The sequence below is a fragment of the Anas platyrhynchos genome, chromosome 4, assembly GCF_047663525.1.
Source record: "Anas platyrhynchos isolate ZD024472 breed Pekin duck chromosome 4, IASCAAS_PekinDuck_T2T, whole genome shotgun sequence".
Lineage (NCBI taxonomy): Eukaryota > Metazoa > Chordata > Aves > Anseriformes > Anatidae > Anas > Anas platyrhynchos.
In genome coordinates this window covers 62542330-62564147 of record NC_092590.1, presented here as the reverse complement: position 1 = coordinate 62564147, position 21818 = coordinate 62542330, and the positions used below count along the sequence as shown (strand labels likewise).

General features: G+C 34.1%; 1 protein-coding gene across 10 annotated transcripts in view; it reads left to right on the top strand.

Moving 5' to 3' along the window:
• Positions 1-21818, top strand: part of SLIT2 (slit guidance ligand 2) — a 257708-nt gene that overhangs the window by 167694 nt on the left and 68196 nt on the right. For 7 of the 10 annotated variants that reach the window (XM_072037740.1, XM_072037739.1, XM_072037735.1 and 4 more), the window contains exons 10-15: positions 13913-13984; positions 14688-14759; positions 15298-15369; positions 17210-17353; positions 17482-17645; positions 18399-18422. In XM_072037740.1, the coding sequence (XP_071893841.1) occupies positions 13913-13984; positions 14688-14759; positions 15298-15369; positions 17210-17353; positions 17482-17645; positions 18399-18422 (548 nt within the window). The remainder of the gene's footprint in view (positions 1-13912; positions 13985-14687; positions 14760-15297; positions 15370-17209; positions 17354-17481; positions 17646-18398; positions 18423-21818) is intronic. The other 3 variants (XM_072037743.1, XM_072037736.1, XM_038178328.2) reach the window with 1 other exon arrangement.

The window sequence follows — 21818 nt, the reverse complement described above, 5'->3', positions numbered from 1 at the left end:
TTTGAGTCAGTGATAGGCTGCACTTACCACACAGTGAGAACAAAAATTTCCAGTTGTGTGGAAGGTAAGGAGAGAAATGTACAGGCAAAGAAGGAAGAAAAATAAGGGACATGAAAAACTTTGAAAGTCAGGGGTAAACTCAGTGTAAGAATTAGAGTAAGGGATTTTGTGAGTATTTGATGAGAATCACTTAATCTTTACTGCTTCCATGTCAATAGGCTGAAGATGAGTTGAGATTTCAGTACATAAGCATGTGTTAAAGGTTGTATGGAGAAAGCTTTACACTCTACCACTACCAGAGGAAAATAGTGAAACTTGACAATTTGCATAGCTTTAAAAAAAAAGAAAAAAAAGAAAAAAAGAAAAAAAGAAAAAAGTTTATTCTTTGAAATATCCAATCTGCGTTAGAATTTACTGTGTTCTTAATTGTCAAGTTATTTTAAGCTAATAAATTGAAGGAGGGGAGGTGGGGGTTCAAAGCTTCGAGCTTTAAATATAGTCTTTTAAAATGTCATTAATTTTCTTTGTCTTTGTGAAGGATTGTGCGTTAAGGTCCATAATTTGTCCTGCCACCTTCTATTTTCCATGTCACTCTCATTCCTCTCTTATCTAAACTAAATGTTTCATGTCCATTCAATCTTTTTGAATGCCAAAACCTTTGATTTCTAAGTTAATCTCCTCCTTTCTTTCAAAACTCTTGCTTTTCTCAATTTTTTGACCTACATTGACCAATGTTGAATAAAATATTCCAGATGACAGTGAAACATCACTTTATATGGTGGCATTTTAGTTTCCTTTCTGCTTTCTGCACTGTAATACTTTCTTTCCTTAACTGCCAATATCCATTGCAACACACCTGCCATTGAAATGACCATGAAGACCATGAAAAGTCCTAGGTCTTTTTTTTTTTTTTTTTTTCCTCTTAGCTGTTTTTGTCAGGAACAAGAATTTTACAGATGTAATTTTATTATTCCATCCACATATCACCTTATGTTTCTGAACACTGAATCCAGTTGCGTATTCCTTTTTAAAGCTGCTCTGTGAAAGACTTCGGTCTCCTATTCTTTTATCTAACTTGAACATACAGAAAGGTTTGGATGATCCTGTCTTAAAGCTATTCTACAATAAAGTGTGTAAAACCTTTGTTTTTAGAGAAGTGTTTTGCAACTATTGTTTATAACAACCCTTTATAATTAAATTACAAATAATGATTGTATCTCATACAAGAATGCTTTTTTTCACTTATTTCTATATATATAATTGTTATATTTGTGCCAAAGTGGTAACTGAAAAGAAACACTTGAAGAGATGAGACCATGTTGTCACAGTAGCTTTAAAGAATGCCAAGGAACATGGAGGATAAGAGAGACCTGAAGTGTATAGTGAGCACTGTATTTCCACCACCATTACACAGTTCTTTGTAATCTTTATTACACATGTCTTTATTATCTTAATCACAGTTTTGAGCATATGCTTTGGCAAGAGCTCCCCAGTTCTCAGGGAGAGAGGGAAAGAGAAGTGAGCTGGTTCCCTGTTGAGTTTTTTGAAGGATGTACAGAATTAACAGCCAAATTATTATTTATTCAGTGATTTTATAATACCACCATCATTAGATTCCTGTGCGCAACATAAGAAAATTGGCATTATTCTACCATTTCACATGGTCCAGATGTTCTCCAACCTTTTCAGTATTTTTTTCCACAGTCATCTTCTGCATTTTTAACTGAGTATTCTCTTCTGATTTTATAAATGTACTTTATTGACAGGAACGTTTGAAAAATCCATAGTACTTGTAAGTTCCCTTAGTCTGGACAACTTTCTGTGTCCTACAGTTGTAATAGTTATCACCTGTTTATAGGCTGTATTTGCAGAATCCAGTGCTCAGTACTACCAAGCTGTCATGTCATGCTTCAGCCAACACAATGGTCCACAAACACCTCCGGGGTCTGCATCTTTCCTATATTTTGTCTTTACCTAAATTATCTCATGTGAATAAACTTCTCCTATTAGAGTAAGATTAAACTTTATTGTCAGCCCTCATGTATACATTTACTAAAAATTTGGTACCTGTTTTTTGACAGATATCACATTTCCATCCATTTCTGCTTTTTCTTTCTTTGTTCTTACATGTACAGAAGGTTAGTAAGAATATAATCTTTATATGGTTTCAAAAAGTCCATAATCCAGTTATTTTTTTCTTGTTGTTTTTGTGAAGTTTGTCCGCAAAAAATACTCATGTTTGTTGATGTTTTGTGGTGTTCTCCATCCATTTCTTCCATCTGTTCTCTCAGTGGGAAGCTTGAGCTCAGTACCTTATGAAGCTTTGATTTCTTGCTCTTTGCCCAGCACAAGCTTCTTTTACATAAAATGTGTGTCTGCACCAAAATACTTCGTATTTGTTACATTGTCAGTCCATGTGAGACAATGCTGCATAAAGTCTAAGTGGTATTAATTATTTTATTGTTCTCTGTCCTCCTGGTTTACATAAATAAACTTCAGGTTTTAATGTGTATGTTCCATTTCAACAAATTTACTTTTTTTTTTTTTTTTAACTTTCTGGAAGTTGATTATTTATGTAACAAGTTAATTTATGTGCCAAAAACCCTTTAAATGAAATATTCAATTACTTAAGTGTTGAACATTTGCAGTTTGAATTGAATAAAAGTTTGTATGTCAAAGCTCTGTGTTAGCTCTTTGAGGAAAAAGAATGAAAAAGGCTTTCTGTTTAGAGCATAATACTGATACTATGACATTGTATTGTCTTGGTAGTTCTGCTGGATAGCCTTTTGGGGATGACATTTTAAGACAGTAGGAGCTGTCTTCTTTGCTGATGGCTATTGCCTCTGTAGCACTGTAGCAGAGTTGGCAGACGATGTGCTTGCATGGCTCTTCAGCCTCCCTGTTTCTGAGTTTGGTGTAATAGCTGAAGCCACTGAGGAAGAGAAGCTGAAGTGGTTTAGGAGGGAGCAGGTGTTCTGTGATGGTGGTAGAAGGAGGAGCCAGAGCTAGCTGCAGAAACAATGTTTTAGCCCAGTGCAGGTGGGTTTCCTAGCGAGCATCAGGGTGCTGGTGAGAGGGTTTTGTTGTACCACTCTGTCTGGCTTCTCAACTGTTGCAAAAGTCAGTAGCAATTCCCATTGTGTGCAGTCAGTTATCAGCCAATGCATTGTCTGCCTGGTACCTCTTGGGAAGATGCCTTCAGAAGCAGGACTGCTTATCTCCAAGTAGCTGCCAGTGAAAATGGAAGGAGAATAAAGCCTTTGTTGGTCCTCTCTTTCTCCCTTTCGGTGTGATAAAGCTCAGAGGAAAAATTAAGAATTCTGTATCTCAGTAAATGTAATTCTTAATCTTTATTGACTTAGTACAATTGTATCTGTACCAGCTATACCTATTCTGCAAAATTAATTCTTCACTTTATTATCTAAATAAACTCTCACACAGCTAAAAATAAGAATACCTAAGCTTTTCTTCTCATGGTGAGTCCAATCAATGCAATATTATTTGAGAGAAAAATATATCGCATTCCATGTAGTAAAAGATAACTTGATCACCAAGACTCCCTTAGTTTTAGTGTATCCACTAATTCTAGAGGAAGCACAGAAATAAAATATAACCTCTCTAGGCCATCTTTAAAGGTTTCACATTATGAGTGACCTGCAGGAAACATTTTGGGAATGCTTCCCGTAGTTCTACTATTTTAATGCCTGTAACTGTAAATGTTGTGAGTCCAAATACATTGACAATAGATGTTACATATTAATAGTTTTCAAACACTTGGTTTATAATACGTCATACTTAAGCCTTTTTTTCACTTAAGCAAAGCATGATATAGTAGCTATTCACTTAAAAAAATATTATATATTAGTAGTCTTCAAGATTTTGCTATTTAGTGCGCCTTGCTTAAGTCTTGTCTTATGGACAATCTCAAATCATGAGATAGTATTTATCCATTAGAAACATCAAAGAATTATCAAAGAATCAGCTTTGGGTTGGAAGGGACCTTAAAGGTCACCTAGTTCCACCCACCCCTGCCATGGGCAGGGACACCTCCCACTAGACCAGGTTGCTCAGAGCCCCATCCCATCCAGCCCTGAACACCTTCAGGGATGGGACATCCAGAGCTTCTCTGGGCAACCTGTGCCAGTGCCTCACCACCCTCATAGGAAAGAATTTCTTCTTGATGTCTAATCTAAATCTACCCTTTCTTAGTTTAAAGCTATTACTCCTTGTCCTATCACCACAGTCCCTGATAAAGAATCCGTCTCCAATATAAGTCATAATATGACTTGGTTTAGATTTGTTGTTTATACCTCTTACAGAAATTTGTGTGGGAAGCTCTTTCATTGTCATGTTTAGTCTGTTGAGTTCAACCAATTCAAGTGGTCTAATATACCTAGCACTTTCCTCCTTTGCCATATAGCTCTTATATTAAAGACATTACAGGTCATTCTTAAGGTTCAAAACTATTACTTTAATTGGTTTTAGAAAGTATAGCCTTTCCTAACAGTGATAGCATTTATCAGCCTCTATGCAGGCATTCCTTACACATTTTAGTTTTTCAGCACCATTAATCTCTTTTCATTTGGTTGCATTTTAGAATCCACCTTCCGCATGCAAGTTCTTTAAAAGGTATGCAGAAATAATTCTGGTTTCCTTCAAATTGAGACTTTTTGGCACATGTTCAAACAGACTATCAGAAGCCTTACAAATGGTGACCCAGCAGCAATTTTATTAAATGTACTGATACCTTTTCTCAGAATGGTGTGAGTGAGTGACAGGCTCTTATTTCAAAAAGAGAGGCCAAAAAGCCATTAATGAGCTACCCTACCTTGTGAAAATGCTCTTCTTACATTCTTCTGATTTTCTTTTCTCTTCTGTGGCTTGAACTAGCAGTCAAAGTGGTTCTAAAACCTCTTTCTTTACAGTAGTGTTATGAATAAAAGAAAATAAATACATTTGCAATAAGTGCTGCTGAGGGTGTTGATTTAGTGGGGGAGAGGAATGACCTGCTTTGATGACCACAGCTTTGTATAAATGACTATTTAAGCAATCAGGCATGGAATTAAGTTGATTTTTCTCTTCATTTTTGTTAATATGAAAACCATTTAATTAATCAGAGTAAATTGTTTTGTTTGTTTATTATTATTATTATTATTATAGAAGGATAGGAGTCCTTACAATGGTGATATTGCAAAGAGAAAGGTTTGTTGAAAGGGATGGTGAGTGGGGGATTGCCACTGTTAACTAAACAACAGTTGTATAAATAATGCGAGTCTTTGGAACGGACAGAAAAGACCCTAAACCATATAATGTAAGAATGAAAAAACATATGGAATTTTAATCAGGAATTTTAACAATTCACCTCTGTAAACTCAGTGTAGAGAAAAGTCACTGACTTCTTAATTACTGTGGCCTTCAAGATAAAGTTGCTTTCTCTTTTCAGTGGAGCTTTCTAACATTTGAATGCCAAAACTAGAAACTCTATGGCTGTTTCATGATAAGTTTATTTATATTTCCCTTGACAGTTTACTAATTTGTCCCCTCAGTTTTGTCTCATCTTATCTTCCTAGTTTCTATTATTTTTCTTCATGTTTTCATCTTCTTCCATCTCAATCTCCTATACTTTTTAAGTCTGTTGATTAAAGATTGTGTATTATGTCAAGCACTCAACTACATCTTTGTGAGCCCTGTGATATTAAGCAGGATTAAAATCTCTTGAGATTAGTTCTCACAGAAACACTCATCTTAAAGGAGAAGTTGGGAAAAAGAAGAAGGAAAGAGGGGAAAGGAAAGCTCTCCGAAATTAGGTCTGAAAGAACTGAACTTGACAGAGTTTAACCAAGATAAGGTAAAGAGTGACCTGGTCACACTACCTGTGCTTTGTGTAAATTCATAATTTTATCTGAGAACTGGAAGCTGTATGAATGAATCTATTCCAAGCTAAGCTCGGCATCTATACAATTACAACATTTCTGTTGTTTCTTAAAATTTATCCTTACCTGAAAGTCCAAAGTACAGCCTTAAGTAAATGTCTATTGACCAGGGAGACTCTTACACTGAGATGCAAAGACAATTCCAAGGATGTCCCTTTACAGAGAAAAGTCTCTATTGGTCTTAAGCAAATTTACTGAAAAAGTTCAAAGACTTGCATAAGAAGAAAACTCAGAAATATCCAAGACAAAGCAGCTTGCTCTGTTTTTAGCAGCTCAGAGTGTGATTCAGCTATCTACGGTAGCCTGACAGAAATGAGACCAGATCCTGCATGAAGATGCAAGGTCTTGAAAAGAATGGGTCTGAATGCTGAGGGGAGGATGCAAGAAGTTACAAGACATTTTAGCAATGACTGTTTTTCAAAGTCTGTATTTGTTTCTGCTTTCTAGTTTAAATCAAAACATTGGTCTTTTTAATTAGTAAAACTAGTGTTTATGTCCATTACAATATATAAAAACAAATAGTGTTTGCTTTATCAAAAATGAAGAAATTTGCTAAAATCTTAACATCTTTTATGTAACACATACATATAAACCAACAATTGCATGCGAGTAGTGGAAAATGCATCCGCTTCAAGGCAATGTCTTGAATAAATGTGAAAAATTAAAATTATGTAAAGGAATCTAGTGAGGTACTTGACTTCATTACCTTAATGCATTTAATTTTGCAACACAGATTTAAGTGAATTACTGTTAACTGTTTGGGATTCGTACCTTAATATTTTTCAGGGAAAACTTAAAATATATTCCATTTGACAGAAAGAGATTGAAGTTTTTGAAGCTAATAGATTAGGCTTTTGCTAAATTGACAGCTAAACCTGTCCACTTAGCACACGAGAGAAATGATTTGTCATGCTCTTACTCAAATATCTCCTTAATCTGACAATTACTGGTAAATCATGGGGCTTTATGGTTTTGTTTCTTTTTTATTTCTTATTTCAGTTGTCAGACACAGTGTTTTCTGTAGGTAGAATATTTAATCTGTCCTTTATTAGCATGTGTTCTATGCTACCATTGTTCAGATCTTTGGCTTTCTTCAAACTCTTGTGTCTTACCTTAAAAACTAATTAAAATTGCAGGACAAGGGTAATTTCAACAGTCAGTAAGATGCAGAGACACAGAACACAGCAACTGCACAGGAAACTTACTCTAAAGAAAAAGGAGGAGGTCTTTGTGTGAAACCTTATGTAAAGTATCACACAGCACACTTAGCAGAAGAGATTATGATTCACTCTAGAATTTAATCTTGAAATTGTATGGCACTCTGTGGTGGAACCGGTGCAGTGGCAGGGTATTCTTCCTTGAAGGTGGAAATAGAAGAACACCTCTTTCAGCCTTAGCCAACTTGTTTTTTTTTGTTTTGTTTTGTTTTGTTTTCAAAATGGAGGAATAACCCCAGTGCTGGTTTCCAGAAACTTTGGAAGTAGGTACTGGCCAGAATGAACACCACATTGTTCCACTTCTGGGAGGTTTGTGCATGTTCTGGTGGTACTGGGGTACATTGAGGGACTTCTGCCAAGAGAAAGAAAATAAGTCAGGCATGCTATAAATGAATATTTTATACAGCATGAAGAGAAGCTGGAGAAGGCCTATCTAGCTCTTCCAGAAAAACCCTCATAGCTTTCTGACAGCTGTGCTACACTCCAGAAGCATCGTTACTCTATATTTTATTTTTACATATGATTCTTCCTCAGCAGTAATGTGAATGAAGTTACTGTAAAAGAAACTGAACATACCAACTTAGAATCATAGAACCATTTTGGTTGGAAAAGACCTTCAAGATCATCAAGTCCAACCAACTTCTTATGACGTTGTGTTTTACCTTCAAAAAAATGTTGCCTTCATTATTTAAACTTTAGTAAATACATGGTCCCATAAGTAGCAAACATCTGTGGAAAGTATTCTCAGTAAAAATATTTAGATTTTTTGTGGTAAATTTATGGTGCATGCTCAGGTAGTGTTAACAGGTAGTGAGAACTACTACCACACTGTCAGCCACACAAAGCAATGGGATTCCCAAGCAGGTTGACATGTCATCACTCATGATGAACCAAGAGTGTAGCAAGATTACATTTATTTTTGTCAACTTAATACAGTTATTCTGAAGAGCTCAAGTAGTTTTTGTATTGTAACAGCTCTCATTAAAAATAGGCTAATTAGAGAGGCTTTAACTTGACTCTAGGTGACTCAGGCTAATTGCACAGGAGGCACACTGACAGATGCTAAAGTACCGAGCAAATAATTCTTTAAGAATTGGTGCATTTTGCCTACAACCTAAATCTGTAACAATTAAGGAATGTAAAGCCTACCATCATTAATGGTGCTGTAGGGTTCAGAGCATGAGATGGCCTTATCTGTGATGAAAAATTTAGCAAATGCAGGTTTGGGACTTGCTTTTAAATGTGATGAATTCTTTAATGGCTTTAGTACAGCAATCCTTGTTACTTTTTTGATGTAATGCAGACTATGGAGATGTCTGTCATTTGCAGTCAGTCCCCTGAGGAAATATTTGATAGAACAATTAGACTGGATGTTCGCATTTTGGCAAGCTTTAGGGCAACATTGACAGTGATTCTTTATATGCAAATATTTAGGAAACTGTCAACCAGATTTATTAATACACAGAATTAGAGACTGAAATTTTAAAGTGCAAGTAATATAGTCATGCAAAATACATCTTTTGTTTTGTTAGACGTAGATGATATTACAGATTTCAACAGAATTCTTTTGCTGCTGAAGTCAGAAGAGACATTTACTGAATAAAAGCACTCTGGAGGTTCAGTTGTTGGGGAAAGAAAAAAAAAAAAAAAGAGGTACTTAGTATGATAGCCTGAAGGATTTCTTTAGCAAAGGGAGACCATTACTCCTTCCTTATTTTAAGAAAACAAACAAGCAAAAACAACAACAACCAAAAACCTGGCAGATGTTAAATATGATGAGAGATGTGTTGGCTGCATATTGCAGTTCTTCAGATTCAGAAGCTGCACTGAATCCCATCGCTGAAATCTATTTTCTGTTTTCTGACAGCTGTTTTTGCCATTTACTTTAAAAGCAGATGGGGAAAATGCAAAGAAGAGCTGTCAATTTTATTACCATGTATAATCAGCATCTGTGCAATACATCAGACTCATTGCACAGCTTACACTTTCTTCTCTGTAGTAAAAAATTCTTTTGGGGTTTCTCGACAATCTTCCTACGTGCTTTATGTAAATGAGTAGATGCTGGAATGAAGAGTTTAGATCAATTAAATGCTAAAGTGACTAACATGACCAAATTTACTTAAAACAAGATAATAAGTCCTGATTGATAATAAAATATGTAGTTAATTTGCTGTTCCATATTCAAATTAATGTTTTCTTAAGGAAGATGTTTGTATGGGCGTAGCACATCTCTATGCAGTATAAACTGTGTATCTTTCTCTACTGAGCAGGCTTAGTATATTGTACCCCACCTGCATAATAAAAGGAAGAAAGAATTTCGTAGAGAACTGGGTGTTCTCTACAGCCACTTTTCATGAGCAGAAGTCTTTCATAGAAATGACTGCTTACAGTGGTAAAATAAGCTGTTTTGAAAGTGTCAGTATAAATAAACATGTCTGTCTCTAAGTGCGGAAGTAGTAATCACTAATGGTGTGCTGCAGGCTCCTAGCAGAGAACAGCATCCTCCTGGAAAGTGTCAAGGGATTTATGTATCACAAGGCTGTCTGGGGACATGGTGGGAAGAATCTGTCTACTCACTGGGGACCTACTTTGATTTGATTTGATTAGGTTGGAAATCACAACTGCAGAACCACCTTTGTTTCTTAAAATAGTAGGTGGTTGTACATTATGGTGTCTGCAGGGAGGAGCCAGTGGGAAAGATTTAGAAAAAGAAATACAGTACATTTCTTAAATAGGAGAGATTAGGGAATAGTCTTCAAAAAAGGTTTCAAAGGTTTCAACTAGTTTGGCAATGTTAAAAGACACTGAAACACTTATGTATTGATGCAGGACTTCTTTGAAGTGAAACACTAAAAGGAGCAGGAGACTCAATACTAAGAGCATTAATTAGCATTTGAGTGGTGATGGGCAGAGTACTTCTTATACATGAGGCAGTGCACGCTTTGATGAAGCATGTACTTAACTGTCTTCCTCCATTATCTTATCTTATTAAATATGCTACTAAAATTGACTGTGGCTTTTGAAAAAGAAACCACCAAGGCACTGTTTATGATACATGGATGATCATTTATAAAAAAGAATGACTTCTGGGATGACTTTGAAAGGCAATGCTACGCACAAAATTTAATACAAGTTTCATGGAAAAATACTGATATTAGCTTTTTGTTCTTCTCTAATATAATGGTACTTTGGGCCATGTCATTTGTGAGCACTTAATAGCAGATTTTTTCAGTAATAGATAACTACAACCCATTCTATTCCAGAATTAAAAATGTTTCATCTAATATGAGGAATTAATATAAAGGAGAGTTTTTAATTACTATGGGCTTTATCAGTAGAATGTAAATTTCCTTTAGATATTATTTTATCTGTGCTTTGTGACCCTAGAATATATCTAATTAGATTTTCTTCTGCAATGGTGGATGCAAATTTTCACTCTGTGAAATTCAGCTGATTCTAGGAAGATAAAGCAGAAGATTAGAGGATAACAAAGCTTGAAAATGTGAATTTGATTTACTTTCTTTACAGACAAAACAGAGTATAAAAGATTTTTCTTCTGTATTTAGATAATCTCATTTTTCCTTTCTTATGCTAATCTCATTTTCTAAAATATGATGTCTTCCAGTGCATACACTTTGGCATGAGTTAATAAAAGACATAGTTAGATGCTCCTACTATAACAAATTATTTATCCAGAAGAGCGTGTAAATTTATCCTAGTACTACACAGTCTATCTGTTAGACTGTAGCTTTTTCACTAAAAAGAAATCTTAGGCAAAGTTGACATAGAGTTCATTTTATATATCCACCAGTGAATTGATATTTCCCTTTATTAGAACTGCTAGAAAATTAGCTTTCAGAAATGTATTGGAGTAGGACTTCTTCAGGTTTTGGACCCATATGATTTGTAGACAAATTGGGCAGCTATAAATGAAATCTGCTATTCCATCTTCTCATATCAAATGGCATACATATATCCTGCAAGTTTACTTCCATTTATAGAATGAATGTACTTTTAGGTTAAGAGAGTAAACTGGAAAATACTTTGTGTCTTAACACTAGACTCTGTCTTTCTCAAGTTACATGCTATATCATGTTTAAATAAGAGTGTTTTATGTTTAAACACAAGTGAAAGTGGACAGGAGTCCTCCAGCACTAGCGCATAAGTCTGTACATTACGGACTAATAATATTCATACATGAGGCTTGTGGCAGACTGATGCGGGACTACCGCCACTGCAGTATCTGTCTTTGCCATACACACACAGGCGTGATACCCCAGTGTCTCTCCAGCAATTCAAGTCCTCCTCTGTAATACGGCCTAATCCATTCCTGTCCCTTTTTAGCCACCCATTTCCAGTCCTTTGTGTATGCCCTACACATTTTCCTGTGCAAGAGGTCCTTTGGCTGATTTTCAACACTGCACACCTGACAAACGTCCAGCCAGGTTATTCTTGGTGGTTGTGCAATCTTTTGCTGCCAAATAGTGTGTGTAATGGGAATGGATGGATAGTTGCTACTCCCTTCATGGCTGGATTAGTTTGGTTTCTCAGCTCCCTCCCAATGCTAATTTAAGGAAAGGTCTAGAAATTTATTATCTGGAGCTTTTACCTCTCTGTGACCTGAGCTGTGTAGAAAACTATCTAGACAGAAAGCATGTGTAATTTTTTTTTTTTTCTTGAGGAAACTCAGCTAAAAATGAAGCATAAGAATAGAAAATACTTGGCTCTAGTGTAACTCGTGTTGACCTTCAATTTAAGCAGGTTTTTACTTATTCAGATGTTTGCTTTCTACATCTACTCAAGTCTACTGGAAAAGAGTGACCTTGTCCCCTCATAGCCCATCAGTACTCTTGATCTGATGTAAAATGTGTTTCATAAGTCCAAAAGGCTCAGCCAAGGTGAGGAAAACGTGTGAAAGAACATCCTGTTTATGGAAAAAGTTAACAGTTTGGTACCATGGGATTCTCTGCAGTGTTTAAAATATATCTGAAAACTGTAGCAAGGTGACAATATTTTCCTAGTTAAGGACTTTTAAAAATATGAGCCCTGTCTTAAATTGCATTGATGAAGTGAGATTTTCTGTGTGTTAGGGTTTTTTTAGAGGTTTTCTTTCTTTTTTTTCTTGGCTTCTTTATACGCCAGTCAAGAACAAAGCATATTTAGACATAAGAGATTTTGAGTATTAAATATATGAATACGTCCATCTGAACAAAATCTCATAACAGCAGCAAAAAATCTTCTGTCCAGCTATAATCCAGAGAACATTATAAAAATAAATGTTATAAGAATAGTTACTTGTAAAGGCTTACTCAAAATGCATGTGTGAGCTTATTAGTTATTCGCACATACAGATTCATATGACTCTTAATCAGAGGAAAAGTGAAACAGAAGAGTATTAATAGGACTAGAGTAAAAGGGAAAAAAAAAAAAAAAAAAACAAAAACAAACACAAAAGCGTAATATTCCTCCATCTAGACTAAAAAAGGCATTTTACCCTTAACCCTTTACCCTAAATGGATGTCTGATATTTTCAAATAGAGCAGTAATTTCTACAATTATGATTCATTCTGTGAAATAGAATGGTATTGTCCTTATATGTATAGATTACAGTAAGTTGATACCTGTCCATGAAAGAAGAAAATATCAAGCTTATTAGATAGCCATAATATGTATGTTTGAATACTGCCTCTTCCTGATGTTCTTTTTTTTTTTTTTAGAATACTTTCAGTCTTTTATGTGTACATAATGTAATGTTTTATTTATTTATTTGTTTTTGTTTTCAGCGATAAGCATGAAATACTGCATTATGTGAACTAGCTTCTATTTTAAGCATGATTTTTGCTGGGCCTGTTTGACTTGTTAGCAAATGCACCATAGGTCTGTATCAGCATAGATTTCCCATAAGCAAAGCTCTGTATGTTCAAAAAATCTTGGAAAACTGCTTCCATCAGCCAGTTCATACTCTGCAGTGTGTCATGTTTCAGTCACACTCAGTATACATACAAAGCAAATATAGCCAGCAAGATAAACTAACATTTTAGATAAGAAAAATTGTTTCAAGAAGTTATAAGTGTAGCTGTGCAATTCTAGTATTGTAGCTGAAAGAAAAGGTATTACATACTGTATGTAAAGAAATAATACGTGTACGTTGAAAAATAAGGCATTTACCTTACTGCAGGTAGCAACATATATTATTTGTTCTGTAGGAACAGTCTTCATCATTTTTTGTGGTTTACATATTAGACTGATTAACTCAGAGAACTCTTTATAAATAAATTTCTAGATAAAATTTACTATAAAAATTGCTGTATGTGGATCATAAATTGGGTGTCAAATAATACTAACTCAAATTTGAATATTTTAATGACACTTCTAGCTTACGTTTTACCAAAAAAAAAAAACAAACAACAAACAAAAACTTGTATGCTCTGAAATTAACTTCCTTTATATTCAGGATGAAGATTGGGCTTTCATTTCTAACATTAGGTTAAAAGTTAAGTTAACTTTAAGTTAAAATAACAGAGAAAAACTATTACTTCTTTTTAATTAAAATCAAAATTAAATGACCTTGTTTCTCAAGGTAAAAGCTGTACTGAAAATGTAAGCAAAATCAGTGTTTTTTATTACAGTGCTTTCTAGCTTGTTATGGCTTTAGGTTGCTTTTGGCTTATTATTATTATTATTATTATTATTATTATTATTATTATTATTATTATTATTTTTGTGTGTGTGTATTTTTATGCTGATGCAATTGTTTTGCAGACGGTTAGAACAAAATTCAATCAAGGTCATACCTCCTGGAGCTTTCTCACCATACAAAAAGCTTCGAAGAATGTAAGTACCTGATATTTTAGATTTATTATTTTATCTATTTTATATAGAGATATAGGTATGTAGATGTATCTAAACAGATTTAGATATAGATATGTATACATGAATACATTATATATGTGTGGATATATATATATATAAATAAAAAATCAGTTCAAGATCATAGAGAGGAACTTCCATCAATGTGTGAGTATTTAAGAAAGTTTGACTGCTGGAAGATTATCAAATATGACAATGTGATTAATTATACCATATAGCATCTTTTTCCTTTTTTTTTTTAAAAAAAAAAAACAAACATTAAAATTATTATGGTTTTACGTAAAAGCAACATGTTACTGTACTCAACATAAAAAGATAAAATCATTTGATATATTCCACTGTCATTTTGGAATATCTTTGAGACTGTATAGTCCTGTGATCATTTCAAACAAAAAATGTTTATAAAAGATACGTAAGCAATTAGGAAGAGTACATTTTTCAGTCTTTTTTTTTTTTTTTCAAGCATTTGAAAAATCTATTTTTAATCATGCATTTGTTTTAGTTTACTATTAATTTTGGTGGTTTTATATTCAAATTCTTCAGCGATGTCTCACATAAGTATTTTAATTTCTCTCTCTTCCGCAGCTAATTCTAATTATGAATTATTTTAATGGTTGCTATTTTTAAAATAGCTTGAATTAATTGAAGCAACTTTCATTTATTTCAGTGACCTGAGCAATAACCAGATCTCTGAAACAGCTCCAGATGCTTTCCAGGGCTTACGTTCACTCAATTCACTGTAGGTATCTATTTGACATGTGGAAACAGAAGCTAATTTCTCATACTCTTATAGTGAATTTATTTGAGATTTGTAGCTCTGCAGGATTTTTATATAAATTCAATCAATATTGAAAGCTGTAAAAATAGTTTCAGAATTTTAGAGTGATAATTGAATATTGTATCACAACTGGACATTAAAAAAAGTACATTTTCTTTTAAATATGTTAATGGCAGAGTTGAAGGAAATCAAAGAGTTTGTTTATCCCCCAGATAGTTTTTATTCTTAAAAACAGCAATCCACTTACAGAGATCCCTTGGTAAGGCTGCACACAGTGAGGTGCTGGTTCTGCTGAGAGATCCTTTGTGTGGCATGTCTTTGGGAAAATATGTGATCCTGCCATCTCAAAGGAGCACAAGGATCTTGCAAGTATTAAGTCACTGCTGTTAAATTACCTTCACGAAAATTGAAAAATTATTATTATTATTTTTATATTCAAAATTGCATTGTATATAACCTTCATAACAGCTTTGTTTGCTTTTTTTATTTCGTTATACAGTGTCCTTTATGGCAATAAAATTACAGAACTTCCAAAAGGCTTATTTGAAGGACTCTTTTCTCTGCAATTGCTGTGAGTATTTATTTAATATTTACGCTATTTGGGGGTAACCCAGAAGGGCACACTTGGTAAGAGATAATGCCTGGAAAAGTACTAGCAGGAAATCCTGTGCGTAAGATCAGAGTATAATAAAAACAAATTATGTTTAAGTGAGATGTGGTAGGCCAGATTGCCATTCATCCACAGATATTTCAGTTAATGTCTCAGCCTAAAATAAATACAATTGAAACTATTATCTTCTTTGGAATTTATAATGGTAAAGTGTATAACATGACAATGACACTGTCTTGTGATGTAAATACTAAACAGTGTGTATAACATTGTAGGTGAGATACAGTAGAAATATTTGGATGTTTTATATACAGATAACATGTAGTGGAAGTACTATGTAGTTGTTTTTAGTTGTACCCATGTAAGAACAGAGTTACAGTAAGTTTCATTGATGACTTTTAATATTTTTGAGACTCTTCAGTGTACAATTCTTTGACTCTATGAACTCTACCTGCTGTTTATTTTAACAGTTCAGAAACTCCCATGTGTAATCTTATAAACCATTTCTATTTGGATTTAATATGGGAGTAAAGAGGAATGTCATGGTGATAATTTTATCAAATATTGTCGAGATTAAGTAGAAAAGGTGGTTGTATTGTGTGACACAGATTTGTGAAATAGGCTATAAGACAACAAATAGTGCTTTTGGAATACATTATCCTAGAATCACTGACTTGTTAATTTGAAGACTGGTGAATTTAGTAAATGGCTTCTTCCCATTTGTTTAGAAGCATTTAATGTCCGGAGTTTATAGCTGATGATTGGCTTTTACTAATAACTCATTGAGAATGGGGGGGGAGGGAGGATGGGGGGGGGGGGGGGGAAGAAAAAAAGAAATTCAATATTTAGCACCACCTAGAGGTTTAACATTTATTTTAGTCAGAAACTAAATGTTGGGGGGTATGTGTTTCTGTTTGCCTTTAAAGAGAATTTAGTTACAAAAACATATTTCAAATTTAAAAAAAAAAAAAAAAAGAAAGAAAGAAAAAGGAAGGGACATATCTGAACTTTTGTTTATTCTATATTAAGAAAAAGTCCATAGCTTGATATATTTTGCATAGACAATACTTTAAATTTCTGCTTGCATGATGAAACTGTTTATCAAAGCATTGATTTTCAAATCCACCATTCCATCTGGATGCAAATGGGAAAAATAATATTTTGTTAGAAAAATGCAACTAATTGAATGTCAAAATTATTTTCTTTTCAAAAGTATGAAGGAGTTGGTTTAAATTGACTTGTTTGTTTTAGCTTTAGAAGTCTGGGGTGTACAGGGAAGAAAAGGTTCCCTTTGAAGATGAAGGATCCAAGACAAATTTGGATATATTCCATGCCACCAGTTTTACTACAACTCTGTTAATGCGGCAGCATGCTGATTAGTAACATATAATTAAAAGTGCCACTGCACATCTCTTCCAGCTAATGAACACAGTGTTCAGTTCCTTTTTTGTTTGTTTGTTTATTTGGCAAAAGGAACTAATTTTCCTTGCATATACTTGATTTTTTGAGCTTGTTTCTTTGCACAAATACCACATGCATAAGTTCTGCCAGCACATACAATGAATGTGATTGTAGCTGAATATACCTGCCCATTTCAACTGTAAGGCACAAAAATTTCAAAATAATTTCAGAGCACCTAAGTAAGATATTTAAATTCACTGAACTGCCATATATCATTGTCAATATTTGTTCCTGCATTTCTTGTTCTGTATAAAATGAGTACAAAGAATTATCTGTGAAAAATGTTGAATCTTCATTGACACTGAAAAAATCTTTTATTTGATTGTCTTTCTTTAAACAGATTATTAAATGCCAACAAGATAAATTGCCTGCGAGTTGATGCTTTTCAAGATCTGCACAACCTGAATCTCCTTTCTTTGTATGACAACAAGCTTCAGACCATTGCAAAAGGCACTTTCTCACCTCTACGTGCAATTCAGACCTTGTATGTATGCTTTTGTTTATGGTCATCTTTGGTATGACTTCATATTCTACAGTGTACTCAAAATATCAGAAACTGCTGAGACTAAAGGGAAATAATGTGTGAAATTATTATTTTTTTCTTCATGAAAGGCATTTGGCGCAGAACCCATTTATCTGTGACTGCCATCTGAAGTGGCTGGCGGATTATCTTCATACAAACCCCATTGAGACCAGTGGTGCCCGCTGCACCAGCCCCCGCCGTCTGGCAAACAAAAGGATTGGACAGATCAAAAGCAAGAAATTCCGCTGCTCAGGTAATTTTCTTAGTTCAGCTGCTATTTTTCTTTTATTGGCAAAACCAGTGGTTGTAGAAGTTCTAATGAAGGCAGCTGGCTCTCTACAGAATTATTAAATGTTACAAAATCTTTTTTAGTTCTTCAGCCGAAGAGGGGGGGAAGTCATGGAAGTCATAGCCTATTGGATCACGGAACATTACTACACTTAACACATTTGGCACTATTTCTGAGTAGCATTAAATCTAACAAAGAAATGCAATATATAATACTTCAGAATGCAATGCTGAAGTTATTCGCTACAAGCATCACTGACATAAATCATTTTGTACAATTTCCACAAGGCTCTGGAGTACGTGAAAGATCTAAAAATTTCTAGCTAAATATGGAAACATGACACATTCATTTTATACAAGGAGCTTACCTCATACTGAAATTTACTGTTTTCTTTTTCTAATCTTATTCCATTTCCTACTTACATTTCTCTAAATCCTTAACTTTTTGTCATATGGTATCCAGCTGTTCCAGGTGCATTTCACATTCTACAATTTATTCACTCTCAAGTGCAAATACCAGATGAGAACTGTTTGTTATCCATGTTCCGGATACATTTATGACTATTCACACTTTGTTGTTTATCAGCTCTTGTTGTGAATACACATTTTTTCATTTAATTATCTGTAGTTAACTGTAGTCCATACTTAATCTAATAAAACTCATTCTTTGCTTGCTGACATTCAGGTGCATCTTCTATTTTTTTTTCTCTTTATTTAGCTAAAGAACAGTATTTCATTCCAGGTAGGTTTGGCTCTGCAGTAAGATTGACTAACTGCAGATACTCTCTCCCTTTCCTCCCAAAAGCAAAGTTTGCTATAGTTTTTAGGAAACTGGTGCATGTATATTAACAATAGCAAATACCTGTAGCTAGACATAGCTTTCATTTGTAGATTACTAGTAGTTCTGATTTCTGAATATGAGAGCTTAGCATGCAGCTCCATTTACAGTTTCTCTCACAAATTTGCACACAACTCACCAAAATTATACCCTTGTTTAAATTATGTAGAAGGTTGCACCTGCTAGTTCCTATTTCAATTCACACCTTTACTTACCTTGTACCTTGCGTTTTCTGCCGCTACTGTTTTTAAAATGTAGCTCCTGAGCTGCTTTTAAACACAGGAATCCATACTACTGTCAAAGAGCTAGTACAACTTAAAATAAATTTTACAAATTAATGTTTTCTTGCCTTGTTTTCATGCTCTACACTGTCTGCAGCTACTGCTTGCTCACTCTCCTTGTGTTTGTGAAATCACAGTGGAATGCTTATAAAGGAAAGCTAATATTCATTAAAGGCATTCTGTGGTGACACATGAGTCACAATTAATCAAAAATGTTTTCCATTAAAGAAAATATTACTTTAGATTTGGGGTGAAACAGTAATTTACACGCTGATTAAAGCTACAATAAGCCTATGATATTTTCACAAAAGATTAACTGATGTTGGCCCTAGCTCTTTGAAATATGTTTCTTTATTTATTTTATCTTGCTTGTCAGGTGTGTGCACTGATTTCTTAATTAAAAAAAAAAAAAAAAAAAAAAAAACGCATTATTTTTCTAACAGATTACAAATAATTTATTGGCAAAATAAACAAGGGCATAATGAATCTATTGATGAATTACAGTATGTGATCTGCAAGCAGGGTTTTCTGCCATAGTTTAATATCCAGACAAATATCTACAATAATTGATTATGACACCAGTGCACTTGTTCTTTCAAGTACTACAGGTATATTGTCATTGTGCGGTGTCTGAAGTACTGATTTATTGATTGGTCTTAGTCTTTGTCTTTTAAACTGCCATGTTTAACAGCTCTTCTCCTAATGCTGTGTGATGTGTTACTTAAATTTTCAGCAATTATGTGAGTTCTTCGTGCCTTCATACTAATATGTTGGTTAGAATATGAAGAAAAGACAAACTGAAATACAAAAGAAGACAGCAATTTGTCAGGATTGGCAGCTGCAAAAATGTGCTTTAAAGCAGCATAAAACAGAGAGGGATACAGTTTCTCAAACCTGTAGTTACCACTCAATTTCTTAATGAGTACAACAGCTGTATTCCTGCCACAGAGTGACTTCTACTCAACCTTGCCAGCACAACTTTTGTGTCTGAGTTAGAACTGTTTTCTTGCCAGCAAATGTCTTCACAGCTTGTTTATAACATGGCCACACATGCAGTTTAGGTTTGTTTATGTACACTTTTAAAAAATGCTTTTCCTTTAAAAAAAAAAAAAAATATATATATATCATTCTGAAAGTGCTGCTTCTTGAAATACAGCTCGTATGCTTTCTCTTTCCATCAGGTTATCAGGGAGATGCTGCAAGAAATTCTTTCAGTTGTTGAAGATCTTGTCCCTGAATATTTTAGTTTTTTACTTTGAACTACTAATAGTGATTTATTCTGGACACAGAAGAAAAAGAAATTAATTGTAGCCTTGCTCATCAGCATTACAAAATGCTAAAAATGCTTCTCTATACTTCAGTAAATACAGTAAAAGTATTAACATTTCTTTAAAAAGTCAAATATATTTTAAATATTTTTTTAAATACGTTATAGTGAGATCTTGCTCTGTAGATACTAGAAATTCCATATAGAATTTCAGCATATTAATTTGGAAGACTAAATGTTAAACAAATATTAAATCATGAATTTAAAAAAGTAGTTTATCTGCTAGCTCATAGAAATATTCCAACTAGCTATATTGTATGTGTTACTTAGATATTTGCAAATGCTAATCATAATAATAAATGACGACTGCTTTTTCTTCCCTTGAGCTATCTGTTTCTCCCATGTTTCTTTGGTTTATTAAGTATTTTAAGTGGCATAGTGTGCATATACATTCAAAGAAGCAGAACAGCTTCTAACAAACAGATTTTAAATAATGAAGAGATGTGCATGGGAGACATAATTTTCCTATATGAAATTTGTAATTAACCCCAATCTTTTCTTCATTTTTTAATGCCACTTAAAATTAATTATTTTTTCTCTCTGCTGAAGATGGTACCCCTTAGCAACATCCCCTAATCAAACTAAAGTTAAGTAGGGAACATGAGAGCTTAGTTCATGTTTTTGTCTTAATTGGGATTACTCTGTCTTTCTTTCCTTCTTGGCTATCTTTACTTTTGCAGGAGTTCACCATTTTGGCTGTAAGTAGAGTTCAGTGTCTGAGCTAAATCACAATGTACCTCCCAGCCCTGATGCACCTTCTACTAGTCTTTTCACCTTTGTCCAGGAAGAACCCACAGGTCCTTTCAGCTTCTCTTTGTTTTCTTTGTCACCTACCCTCAGTTCCTTACTGAATGTTTTCTCCTGACCTGTTTAGGATGTTTTCTTTGACTGACTGGGAAATGGTGGAGGAAACTTTCAATGTGGTTCTTTTTCCTTTTTCTTTTTTTTTCTTTTTTTTTTTTTTTAAATTGTACATTAATTTAATCTGTGACAGTAATACTGTTACTGTGGCACTGGACATTCAGTGAAAAGAATGCCATGTCATGTAAGCAAGTATTAAACTTCAAATGCTTCTATAACTTATACCTACTCCTTCCTCTTTTCCCTTGCTCTTATCCTTGGCCTAATGGATGCAGTTATGATAATGTAGCGAGATTTTCTGTTGTGCTTGATCTAACCATGTGGTTGTGAGGTATGAGTAAAACATGGTTCTGTCAAGCACCATGGAACGTCACGCAGCTTTCTACAGCATGGCATGCTGCTGAGGCTTAAGTCAGGATCACACATTTTTTTTAAATTAAAGCTGAAGATAAGACTTTCAATCTTATGTGTTTGAGACGATGTGGAGGGCTGGGACAATAAAAAAAAATAAAAATCACAGAGGTTAATGAAGTCCAGTCAACAATACAAATTTGTAACACAAGAAAGAGAAAAGGTGGCATTTATTCTTGATACTGTGAAAGAAAATAAATTCTAAAAGAATCAGTGGCATTTGTGTGATTAGCTCTAAACAAGGCTAGATTGGCTGACAACACAATCAGCAGAAAGTACAGCTGTGAAAAGCTCAAGTTATGTTATCCTGTTATGTGAAATTAGTCACGGTTTCTTTTTCCAGCATATCTCAAGCCCCTATACTTAACCCTCTCTTAAAGCCCCTGTGTCTGTTCAGTATCACAAAGTTTATCATACACT